Source organism: Camarhynchus parvulus, chromosome 4 (genome assembly GCF_901933205.1).
Source record: "Camarhynchus parvulus chromosome 4, STF_HiC, whole genome shotgun sequence".
Lineage (NCBI taxonomy): Eukaryota > Metazoa > Chordata > Aves > Passeriformes > Thraupidae > Camarhynchus > Camarhynchus parvulus.
The window spans coordinates 1,668,221-1,680,752 of NC_044574.1; the positions used below are offsets into that span (position 1 = coordinate 1,668,221).

Below are 12,532 nucleotides of genomic sequence, written 5' to 3' on the forward strand. Positions count from 1 at the left end.
CAAACTGGGAGCCCAAACTGGCCACACCATGGTTCATACTGGTCCCAAACTGGGAGCCCCTACAGGTCCCACACTGGGAGCCCCAACTGGTCCCAAACTGGGAGCCCCAGCTGGCCATGCCATGGCTCATACTGGTCCCAGACTGGGAGCCCATGCTGGCCATGCCATGGCTCACACTGGTCCCAGACTGGGAGCCGGGCACTCACCCCGGTGCTCTCCTTGCGCGAGTCCAGCAGGGGGAGGTTGAACGAGGCCGCCAGGCTGGGAGTGCCCAGAACATCCCGGAGCGGCACCCGGGATTCTCCCAAAAACCTGCGGGAAACAGGGAGAGGGCTCAGGGCTGCTCCAAGGGCATCCAAACCATTCCAGAGACAAGGATGGGAGTCTGGAGGAGGCCACGGAGATGGAGCCAGGCTGGGAATGCTGGGAATGTTCCCCTGGAGAAGGGAAAATTCCAGGGAATGCTCAGAGTGCCTGGAGGGGCTCCAGGAGAGCTGGAGAGGGACTGGGGACAAGGCCTGCAGGGACAGGACACAGGGAATGGCTCCCACTGGGAAAGGGGAGATTGGGCTGGCATCTTGGCAAGGAATTCCTGGCTGGGCTGGAATTCCCAGATTTGCTGGGGCTGCCCCTGGATCCCTGGCAGTGCCCAAGGCCAGGCTGGGATGGGGTTTGGAGCAGCCTGGGAGGTGCCAGCCGGAATCTTCCTGCTCCGGGATCCAGGACCCTCCTCCCATTTTCCCGTGGCTATTTATGGGCACCGAGCAGTTGGAGCAGCCCCAAATTCCAACCCCCTTGGATTTCAGCCCAGCAGCAATTCCAGCCTCGGCTCCAGCCCTGGAATCAGGATCCTTCCCACCCCAGGCCGCATTCCCAACCTCTTACCCCTAAAAATAAATCCCTTCCTCCATTTTTTTTCCCTTTTCCAAGCAGCTCTCCCACCCCACAGAGCCGGGAAAGGCCGGGAATCACTGGAATCCCTTCCATCCTCACCCAGCAGGAGCCCCCGATCCATGGGGAACCCCTGGAATGGGGCGAGGGGGGCACCGGGATCAGCCGGAGGAAGGAAACCGGAGGCTCCGCTCCCGCCACCGTTCCCGGCCCTGCCGGCGCCTTGGGAATGATCTTGGCAGCCCTTCCCAAATCCCGGCCAAGCGTCCGAAGTGTCCGTCCCCAAACAACCACCCCCTGTGTACTCCCGACCTTCCGACGCTGGAATTTCCCCCGGATTCCGAGCGAAGCAGCCCAAAAATGCAGCTCCAGCCTCCCACGGCCATCCCACAGCGGGAATCCGCAGGGTCTGGGAAGAGCCGGATGAATCCCGGGAGTGGGGAAAGGGAGAAGGGGCCGTGTCCAGCTCCGGAATTTTTCCCCACCTGTTTCTCCCCACGGTTTCATGGTCCTTGACCACCACGGTGAGTTCGGCATCGGGATCCAGAGGGATTCCCTTCAGATCCCACTCGAATCCCTGGAAAAAAGAGGAGAGAGAGGCCGGGATCAGTGTCCGGAAATGCAGAACCCAAGTGCCAAACCCCCTCGGAATCACAGCATTCCCAAAGCCAAACTTCCCAGCAAATCCACCGGGAAAAGTTGCCTTGGGAAAAAATTTTCCTTGGCCATGGATTACCAGGAAGGAGCAAATCCCGGGAGCTGCTCCAGTCCCAAATCTGTGCCCGTTTTCCCAACAAATTCCCTTTTTTTTTTTTGAATTTTGGCCCATGGGAGCTCAAAGACAAGGTTGGAAGGGAAAAAGTGCTGGAAAATTTTCCATTCCATGAAAATTCCTTGAAACATTCATGCCAAGTCTGGATAAGACTTTGATGGAATGGGAAGAGGTTGGAATTCTGCCTGGAATTCCAGAGCAGAAAGGGAATGATCCCAAACTTTCCATGGGGCAGAAGCCCCAGGGAATCACTTGGACTAGGGATCATTTTCTGGGAACAGGGATAAATCCAGGGACTGGGAATTCTCACCTCATTCCAGACAGGATTCACGTTGTTCTTGATGACCTTTGTCCTCTTCTTGACACCTGGAAGGAGAAAAACCGGGATTGGGAGCTTCCCAGGGTTTGGGAGCTTCCCAAGGATCAGGATCCCAGAACGAAACCCTGATCTCAGCTCGGCTGAGCTTCCAGGGATTCCCAGAATTCCCAGGACGAGGATCAGGCTCCATTCCCTGATCCCAGCTGGAGCTGAACATCCAGAAATTCCCAGGACCAGGACCCTGGGATTCAGGGATCCCACAGTTTCCAGAGATGGGAAATCAAAACGTCAGGATCCAGGAACTGGATCCCGTTCTGTCCTTCCAGCTGGAGCTGAACTTCCAGAAATTCCCACAACTCCCAGGAGCGGGATCAGATCCCATTCCCTGATCCAAGCTGGGGCTGAGCTTCCAGTGATTATTCCCACAATTCCCAGGAGCAGGATCAGGGCCCTTTCCCTCCTCCCAGCTGGAGCTGGGCTTCCAGAAAATTCCCAGGATGAGGACTGGATCCCAATCCCTGATCCCAGGTGGGGCAGAACTTCCCAGGACCAGGATTGGATCCCATTCTCTCCTCCCAGCTGGGGCTGAGCTTCCAGAAATTCCCACAGTCCCCAGGATCAGGATCCGGCCCCATTCCCTGTTCCCAAGGAGGGCTGGGAATGCAGAGATTGGATCCAGGATCCCACTTGGATCCCCAGCCCTTCCAGGCTGGAAAATGTGCTGGAAAATCCCTTGGAACCCCCTCGTTGCTGTGCCTCAGTTTCCCCAGAAGCATCCAAAGGTTCCTGAGGACTGGGAATTCGGGGTGGGAAGAGCCACAGGAGAACCCAAACATTCCACTCCCTCCATTCCCAAACCTCGGGGTCGTGCCTCAGTTTCCCCAGGATCCCCCAAAAGCCGCGGGTGGGAATCCCGGGATTCCCCCAAATCCAGCATTCCCCAATCCCGGGAATGCACCCACCCCCCTCCCAAAGCCACGCACCCCCCGCCCCCCATCCCTCCTGGAATGTCGCCGCATCCCAAGGGAGGGACCCCCGCGGGAAGAGGAAAAGGAAAAGGCCAAACAATGGAGGTGACTCAGATCCCGGGAGACTCCGGCATATTCCAAATATTCCCGGTTTTCTGCTCTTTTCGCACCGTTCAGCGACTCCTTCCCTATTTGGGACTGGGGAAGAGCCGAGCTTCCCGGCTCTGGGAATATGGAAAACTCATCCCACTGGTTTTCCTCTTCCAGAGATTCATTCCCATCTCGTTCCTGATTTTTTTTTTTTTCCCGGGATTCAGAGCCCTGGAATTGCCCTGGATCGGGATTTGGTTGAAGATGGAGCTCCCTGGATTCTCTGGAGGGATCCCGGTGGGAGCGGGATCAGCAGCACCCCCATTCCAAATGGAAAACCTGGACCGGGAGCCGCTCGTCCTTCTCCCTAATTTTTGTTAAAAATTGGAAATTTTTTCCCATTTTTTCGAACTCCGGGAAAATGCCAGGGCAGCGCCGTCCTCCAGAGGGAATGTTGGGGGTGCAAACCCCTCCGTTTTCCCAGGAAATCCATCCCTCGGGAATGGGATAACCCCTGCTCCATGTGGGATTATTCACATCCATCCCAGCGCAGAATTCAAGGATTTAAAGGGATGGAATTCCCAGGGATATTCCAGCGTGGATGTAAAAACTTTGGGATCAAGGGGATAAAAGCTGCAAAGCAAAGGATTTTCCAAGGATTTAGGAGCTTCCCAGATCCCAAATTTTCCTGGGAGCTGCTCCCAAAGCAGCTAAAAAACATTCCAAACCCTCCCTTCCTTCCCAAAAAAAAAAAAAAATCCAAAATCGGGATTCCCTCACCTCGGAACGTCAGGCTGGCCACGGGATCGCTTTGTTTATCCCGCTTTTCCAGGCTGGGAAGTTGGGAAGCCCTTTGGAGCAGGCAGCGGAGCATGGCCGGGATCGGGAAAGCCGGGATCGGGAAAGCCGGGATTGGGAAAGCCGGGATTGGGAAAGCCGGGACCGGGAAAGCCGGGGTCGGGAAAGCCGGGACCGGGATCCGCTCTCCCTTATCCCATTCCCAGCCCCTTTTCCCGGTCCGGCCCATCCCGGCACGGGAACGCCCCTGGAGGGGCTGGGAAAAAAACCCGGGATCGTGGGAAGAGAGCTGGGATTGGGGGGAGATGGGGAGGGCGGGAGTTGGGAATGAATCCCCGGGATTCAGGGAGGCTGCAATTCCCAGGGACGGCCAAACAGAGGGATTTGGGAATGCCGGGAACACCGGGGATGGGGAATAAATCCCTGGGATTCAGGGATGGTCCCAGTTCCAAGGATGCCCCAGCACCGGGATCCAGGGAATCTGCAAATCCCTGGGATGGGGAATCAATCACGGGATCCAGGGAATCAGAGGTGGGAAATGAAACCCTCGGGAGCCAGGAATGCTAGGAACATCCAGGATGGCAAAACTTCGGGATTTGGGAATGCTGGGAATCCCAGGGATACCCAAATGGGAATGCTGGGAACTCCAGGGATGGGGAGTAAAATCCTGGGATTTGGGGATGCTGCAATTCCCAGGGATGGGGAATTTAATAACTGGAAATTCTGGAATTTAAACACTGGAAATTCAGGAATTCTGGAAATCCCAGGGATAAACTGGCACTGGGATTTGGGAATGCTGGGAACACCAGCGATGGGAATGAAATCCCTGGGAATTTCAGGATGCTCCAAGACCTGAGGATGACACAGCAGCAGGATTTGGGAATGCTGCAATTCCCAGGGATGGGGAATGAAACCCTTGGGAATTCAGGAATTCCAGAAACCCCAGGGACAACCTGGCACTGGGATTTGGGAATGCTGGGAACCCCAAAAATGGGGAATGAACCCCTGGGATTCGGGAATGTTGGAAACCCCAGGGACCGGGAATAAAATCCTGGGATTTGGGAATGCTGGAAAGCCCAAGGATCCCCCAAACCCTGGGATTTGGGAATGCTGGGAACCTCAGGGATAGGGAATGAATCCCTGGGATTTGGGGATCCTACAATTCCCAGGGATGAGAAATCAAAACATCGGGATCCAGGAATTCTGGAAATCCCAGGGAAAACCCGGCACTGGGATTTGGGAATGCTGGGAACACCAGCAATGGGAATAAATCCCTGGGAATTTTGGGATCCTTCAAGGCCTGAGGATGACCCAGCACCAGGATTTGGGAATGCAGTGAACCTCAAGGATGGGGAATGAATCCCTGGGATTCAGGGATCCCACAATTCCCAGGGATGAGAAATCAAAACATTGGGATCCAGGAATTCTGGAAACCCCAAGAATATCCCAGGACTGGGATTTGGGAATGCTGGGAACCTCAGGGATGGGAATAAACCCCTGGGAATTCCAGGATGCTCCAAGGCCTGAGGATGACCCAGCACTGGGATTTGGGAATGCTGCAATTCCCAGGGATGGGGAAGGAAATCCTTGGGAATTCAGGAATTCTGGAAACCCCACGGATCCCCCAAACCCTGAGATTTGGGGAATGCTGGGAACCCAGGGATAGGGAATAAATCCCTGGGAATTTTGGGATCCTTCAAGGCCTGAGGATGACCCAGCACCAGGATTTGGGAATGCTGGGAACCTCAGGGATGGGAAATAAATCCCTGGGAATTTGGGGATCCTACAATTCCCAGGGATAAGAAATCAAAACATTGGGATCCAGAATTCTGGAAACCCCAAGAATATCCCAGGACTGGGATTTGGGAATGCTGGGAACCCCAGGGATGGGGAATGAACCCCTGGGAGTTTTGGGATCCTACAAGCTCTGAGGATGCTGGGATTTGGGAATTCCCAGGAGCACCAAAACCCCAAAATCTGGGAATCCGGGCTGAGCTGAACACCGGGAATGCCACACCCACACCGGGAGAATCCCGTGGAAAACCGGGAACGCTCCCTCCTCCAGGAACACCTGGGAAATCCCAAAAAGCCGCTTTTTCCCATTTAAAAAAAAAATAAAAATTAAAAATCCCAACCAACCCGTGACGTCACTTTGTCCCCTCAATGTCACTTTTGTCCCCAGGGGGAAAGGACCACGCGAAGGGACCCCGGGAAGGGACAATTCCCAAATTTGGGATCGTCCCCTCCCCCCCTCCGCACGGAAAATCCCAAAATATCCGCGGCGGGGCCCGGGGGTGGCTTTAGGGGGGTCCCCAAGTGCCACCAGCGGGGTGGCGACACCGAAGAGGGGACAGCGGGGGACCCGCGGCTCTCCCAACCCCATCCCAACTTGTCGGGCCAAAATTCCCTCAAATTTATCCCAAAAACCCCAAAATCCCGATATTTTTTCCCCCCATCTGGAGCTTCTCACTCTGCAACGGGGAGGGGACACCAAAGGGGTGGCGGCGACAACGGGGACAAGGGGGGGACCTGCAGTGCTTCCAGACTCATCCCAACATTTAGGGCCGCCAAAATCCCCCCAAAAAATCCCCAAATCCCGATTTTTTCCCCCATCTGGATCTCCACACTTCGGAACGGGGAGGGGACACCAAAAGGGTGGCGGCGACAACGGGGACAAGGGGGAGGACCCGCGGCTCTTCCAGCCCCATCCCAACTTTCAGGACCGAGCCGGGCGTGGCCGAATCTTCCCGAAATTTCCCCCCCAAAATCCCCCAAAACCGCCCCGAATCCCGAGGGGGTTTTGTTTTTTCCCCACCTTGGAACGTGGAGGAGCAGTAGGTGTCGCTGATGTCGCTGTCGCCTGTGAGGACATTTTCGGCCCGCAGGACGAAGACGCGGAGCATCGTCCCCTCCCCCACCCCTCTGCATCCCCCCCCTTCCCAAAAAAAAAAATCCCGGGATTTCCCCCCCCTCCCCCATCCAGAGCTCCGCCCCCTTAAAGGGACCCGGTCTGAGGGTGGGGGAGGGGCGGGGCTGCGGCGCCACCCCCTCCTTGGGGACATCGGGGGGGGGAATTGGGGACACCGCAGCCCTAAATTGTCCCCAAGAGGGAGTTTTGGGGTCCTCAGCCCCTCTTTAAGGACATCGAGAGGGATTTTTGGGGTCCCCACCCCCCCTTTGGGTCACATCTTTGTCACCTTGGGGATGTCACCTTTGGGGACATCGGGGGGGATTTTGGGGACACCGCAGCCCTAAATTGTCCCCAAGAGGGAGTTTTGGGGTCCCCAGTTTCCCATTGTCCCCAAGGAGGGAATTTTGGGGTCCCCACCCCACTCTGGGGACACTGGGAGTGATTTTGGGGTCCTCAATCCCCCTTTTTCCCTAAGGAGGGAATTTTGGGATCCCCATCTCCCCAGTTTTCCCTGGGATGGGAATTTGGGGTTCCCACGCCCCCCTTTTTGTGTCCCCAGGGGGATTTTGGGATCCCCACCCCCGTTATGGGATTTGCATTCCCGGCGGGAACAGCTGGGAATGGCCCCGCCCCCGGCTATTTTTGGGAATTCTTTCCAGCCCCGGCCTTTCCCAGAAAGTGGCTCCGGGAGATCCCGCCCCAAACCGGGCTGGGATTGGGAGCCGGGGTCCCCGATCCTGCCCAAAACCGGGATGGGATCCGGGATCTGGGGTCCTCAATCCCACCCCAAACTGGGCTGGGATTGGCATCCGGGGTCCCTGATCCCGCCCCAAACCGGGATGGGATTGGGATCTGGGGTCCCCGATCTTACCCCAAACCGGGATGGGATTGGGATCTGGGGTCCTCAATCCCACCCCAAACCGCGATGGGATTGGGATCTGGGGTCCCTGATCCCTCCCCAAACCGGGATGGGATCCAGGGTCCCTGATCCCACGCCAAAATGGGATGGGATTGGGATCTGGAATGTGGGATCCCTGATCCCACCCCAAAATGGGATGGGATATGGGGTCTGGGATCCCAAATCCCACCCCAAACCAGGATGGGATCCGGGATCTGGGGTCCTCAATCCCACCCCAAACCAGGATGGGATTGGGATCCGGGATCCCCGATCACACCCCAAAATGTGATGGGATCCAGGATCTGGGATCCCAAATCCCACCCCAAACCAGGATGGGATCCGGGATCTGGAATGTGGGATCCCTGATCCCACCCCAAAATGGGATTGGGATCCGGGGTGCCCTGATCACTTCCCAAACCGGGGTGGGATTGGGATCTGGGGTCCCCAGTCTCACCCCAAACTGGGATGGGATCCAGGATCTGGGATCTCCAGTCCTGCCCCAAACCGGGATGGGATCCAGGATTCAGGATCTGGGATCCTCAATCTCACCCCAAACCAGGATGGGATCCAGGATCTGGGATCCCTGATCCTGCCCCAAACTGGGATAGGATCTGGGATCCAGGATCCCTGAGCTCACCCCAAACTGGGATGGAATTGGGATCCAGGATCTGGAATCCCTGATCTCACCCCAAAGCATGATGGGATCTGGGATCTGGGGTCCTCGATCCTGCTCCAAACTGGGATTGGGATCTGGGATCTGGGATCTGGGATCCCTGATCCCTCCCTAAACCGAGATGGCATTGGGATCTGGGATCCCTGATCCCACCCCAAATCGGGATGGGATCGGGGATCTAGGATCCCCAATCCTGCCCCAATCCAGAATGGGATTGGGATCTGGGATCTCCAGTCCTGCCCCAAACCGGGATGGGCTCTGGGATCCCTGATCCCACCCCAAACCGGGATGGGATACAGGATCTGGAATCTGGGATCCCTGATCCTGCCCCAAACCTGGATGGGATTGGGATCTGGGATCCCAAATCCCACCCCAAAGCGGGATGGGATCCGGGATCTGGGATCCCCCATCCCACCCCAAACCAAAATAGGATTCGGGATCTGGAATCTCTGGTTCCGCCCCAAACCGGGATGGGATCTGGGATTTGGGATCCCCCTTTTTCATTATATCCCCCTGATCCCATCCCCTCATTCCTGCTTTTCCCCCTTTGGGTTTATCCCATTCCCATTTTTCCTTTTTTAGGTCTATCCGACCCCACTCCAGTTTTCCCCCTTTGGGTTTATTCCATTCACGCTTTTCCCTCTTTGCGTTTATCTGACCCCATTCCCGCTTTTCCCCCTTTGGCTTTATCCCTTTCCTGTTTTTTCTTCTTTGGGTTTTTCCCATTCCCACTTTTCCCCCTTTGGCTTTATCCAACCCCATTTCCACTTTTCCCTCTTTGGGTTTATCCCATTCCCACTTTTCCTTTTTTGGCTTTATCCCTTTCCTGTTTTTCCTTCTTCGGGTTTATCCCATTCCCACTTTTCCCCCCTTGGATTTATCCGACCCCATTTCCACTTTTCCCTCTTTGAGTTTATCCCATTCCCACTTTTCCCTCTTTGGGTTTATCCGACCCCATTTCCACTTTTCCCTCTTTGGGTTTACCCCATTCCCAATTTTCCCTCTTTGGGTTTATCCCATTCCCACTTTTCCCTTTTTGGCTTTATCCCTTTCCCGTTTTTCCTTCTTTGGGTTTATCCCATTCCCACTTTTCCCCCCTTGGATTTATCCGACCCCATTTCCACTTTTCCCTCTTTGAGTTTATCCCATTTCCACTTTTCCCTCTTTGGGTTTATCCGACCCCATTTCCACTTTTCCCTCTTTGAGTTTATCCCATTTCCACTTTTCCCTCTTTGGGTTTATCCCATTCCCACTTTTCCCCTCTTGGCTTTATCCCTTCCCATTTCTCCTGGCCCCAAATCCTGGGATCAGTCATGACCCCAAACCCTGCGGAGCCAGGACAGGGACCTGGGGATTTGGGGGAAATTCGGGATTTGGGAGAGGTCAGAGCCGAGGGCACCCACGGGAATGGGAAGGGCCACCGGTGCATGTCCCCCACCCCTGTGCCACGTGAGTGTCCCCACGACTGGTGCCACCACGGGATTGTCCCCATAACCATCATGTGGTGCCCTTAGCGTGTCCCCGTCGCCTGTGCCATACGCAGGGTCCCTCTGCATGTCCCCAACCCCTGTCCCACATGCATGTCCCCACTGCATGTCCCCAGCACCTGTGACTGTCCCCACAGTGTGCCACACGTGTGTCCCCAGCACCTGTGACTGTCCCCACTGCATGTCCCCAGCACCTGTGACTGTCCCCACAGCATGTCACGTGTGTCCCCAACACCTGTGACTGTCCCCACATGTGTGTCCCCAGCACCTGTGACTGTCCCCACAGCGTGCCACACGTGTGTCCCCAGCACCTGTGACTGTCCCCACACGTGTGTCCCCAGCACCTGTGACTGTCCCCACAGCGTGCCACACGTGTGTCCCCAGCACCTGTGACTGTCCCCACACGTGTGTCCCCAGCACCTGTGACTGTCCCCACAGCGTGTCACATGTGTGTCCCCAGCACCTGTGACTGTCCCCACAGTGTGCCACATGTGTGTCCCCAACACCCAGACAGGTTCCCACCACCTGAGTGTCCCCATGACAAGTGCCACGTGTGTCCCCACCACCTGTCCCCAACACCTGTGAATGTCCCCACAGCATGTGCTACATGCATGTCCCCACCACCTGTGCCACCTGCCTGTCCCCACCTCATGTCCCCAACACCTGGGCATGAATTCACCACCTGTCACTGTCCCCATGGGAAGTGCCACATGTGTGTCCCCAACACCTGAGTGTGTCCCCAACATGTTCCACATGTGTCCCCAACACCTGTGCATGTCCCTAACACTTGGGAGTGTCCCCACAGCACGTGCCACGTGTGTGTTCCTGTGCGCCATCCGTGTGTCCCCGCCACCTGTGCCACCTGCCTGTCCCCACCTCATGTCCCCAACACCTGGGCATGAACTCACCACCTGCAAATGTCCCCATGGGAAGTGCCACATGTGTGTCCCCAACACGCACGCCATGTGAGTGTCCCCACAACATGTCCCCACCACCTGTGCATGTCCCCAACACCTGGGAGTGTCCCCATGGCATGTGCCACTTGCATGTCCCCAACACCTGAGTGTGTCCCCACCACCTGTGCCATGTGAGTGTCCCCACCTCATGTCCCCACCATCTGTGCCTGTCCCCACCACCTGGGAGCATCCCCACGGCATGTGCCACTTGCGTGTCACCACCACCTGTGCCACGTGCCTGTCCCCACCACCCATGACTGTCCCCACCACCTGTGACTGTCCCCACCACCCGTGACTGTCCCCAACACCTGTGCCATGTGACTGTCCCCATCACCTGTGAGTGTCCCCAACACCTGTGAGTGTCCCCAACACCTGTGATCGTCCCCAGCATGCGCCATGTGAGCGTCCCCAACGCCTTTGCATGCCACCAAAACCTGTGCGTGCCTCCACCACCTGTGACTGTCCCCAACCCCAGCGGGTGTCCCCAACACCCGTGACTGTCCCCACCACCTGTGCAACGTGCCTGTCCCCATCACCTGTGACTGTCCCCATCACCTGTGACTGTCCCCACCATCTGTGACTGTCCCCACCACCTGTGACTGTCCCCAACACCCGTGACTGTCCCCACCACCTGTGCCATGTGCCTGTCCCCACCACCTGTGACTGTCCCCAACACCCATGACTGTCCCCACCACCTGTGCCATGTGCCTGTCCCCATCACCTGTGACTGTCCCCATCCCCTGTGAGTGTCCCCAACACCTGTGAGTGTCCCCAACACCTGTGATTGTCACCAGCATGTGCCATGTGAGTGTCCCCAACACCTTTGCATGCCACCAATACCTGTGCGTGCCTCCACCACCTGTGAGTGTCCCCACCACCTGTGCCACGTGCCTGTCCCCATCACCTGCGACTGTCCCCATCACCTGTGACTGTCCCCAACCCCTGCGTGTGTCCCCAACACCCGTGACTGTCCCCATCACCTGTGACTGTCCCCAACCCCTGCGTGTGTCCCCAATACCCGCGACTGTCCCCACCACCCATGCCACACGTGCTCACTCACGGTGCCACCACCCCAGGCTGGTCACGGTGTCCCCCCCCCGTCCCCACGGGGGTCACGCGGTGTCCCCAGCCGCGCTGCCAGCCCCGTGTCGCCGCTCGGTGTCCCCGCCCGGTGTCGCCATCCCCGTGCCGGTGCCAGCTGTGCCACCCCCCCCCCGCCTCCTCCCCGCGCTGGCACCGCCGCCTCCTCATTAACCTTTCTTGATTAACGCAATTAATTCCAGCTCCTCCTGCGCTCATCCCGGCGCGCGGGGGCGGGGGGAGGTGACAAGAGGTGACACCGCAGCTGGAGGCGACCGGGGGTGGCCTGGGCGGCGGGGGAGGGGACACGGGGCTGGGGCCTGGAGCATTCCCGGGATCCCAGCGCTGGGAACGAGCCGTGGGGACAACCCCGCTGTGTCCCCAAGGGGTGGGGACAGCGGGGTGACACCGGTGTTACCGTGCCGGGCGGTGACAAATCCCGGGAGCCGCAGCTTTTCCACGAGGTCTTTAATTCCCATTCGGGCCCCCGGCCACGCCCTGCGCCACCTCCGCGACATTTTGGGGGGACATTGTCCCCAAGGGTCACCCCCCCAGCCCGGGGTGGGGGGGACACGCGGTGACACCGAGAGGGGACAGACACGGAGGGGAGGGACACGAGCCACCCCCGAGCGGGGAAAAAGGGGAATGTTGGGAATTCTTCCCATTTTATGTACAAAATTCCCGGCTGG

At 57.5% G+C, this 12,532-nt stretch overlaps 1 protein-coding gene across 10 annotated transcripts in view; it reads right to left on the bottom strand.

The window, feature by feature from the left end:
• Nucleotides 1-6,747, bottom strand: part of DYSF (dysferlin) — an 80,499-nt gene extending 73,752 nt beyond the window's left edge. For 5 of the 10 annotated variants that reach the window (XM_030947308.1, XM_030947306.1, XM_030947307.1 and 2 more), the window contains exons 1-4: nt 6,654-6,747; nt 1,974-2,029; nt 1,377-1,468; nt 207-312 (exon numbers count right to left, since the gene is read on the bottom strand). In XM_030947308.1, coding sequence (XP_030803168.1) covers nt 207-312; nt 1,377-1,468; nt 1,974-2,029; nt 6,654-6,741 — 342 coding nt within the window. In that variant the 5' untranslated portion in view covers nt 6,742-6,747. Of the gene's footprint in view, nt 1-206; nt 313-1,376; nt 1,469-1,973; nt 2,030-3,820; nt 4,003-6,653 lie in introns of those variants that run through there. The other 5 variants (XM_030947302.1, XM_030947300.1, XM_030947301.1 and 2 more) reach the window with 2 other exon arrangements.
• Between the last annotated feature and the right edge of the window lie 5,785 nt (nt 6,748-12,532).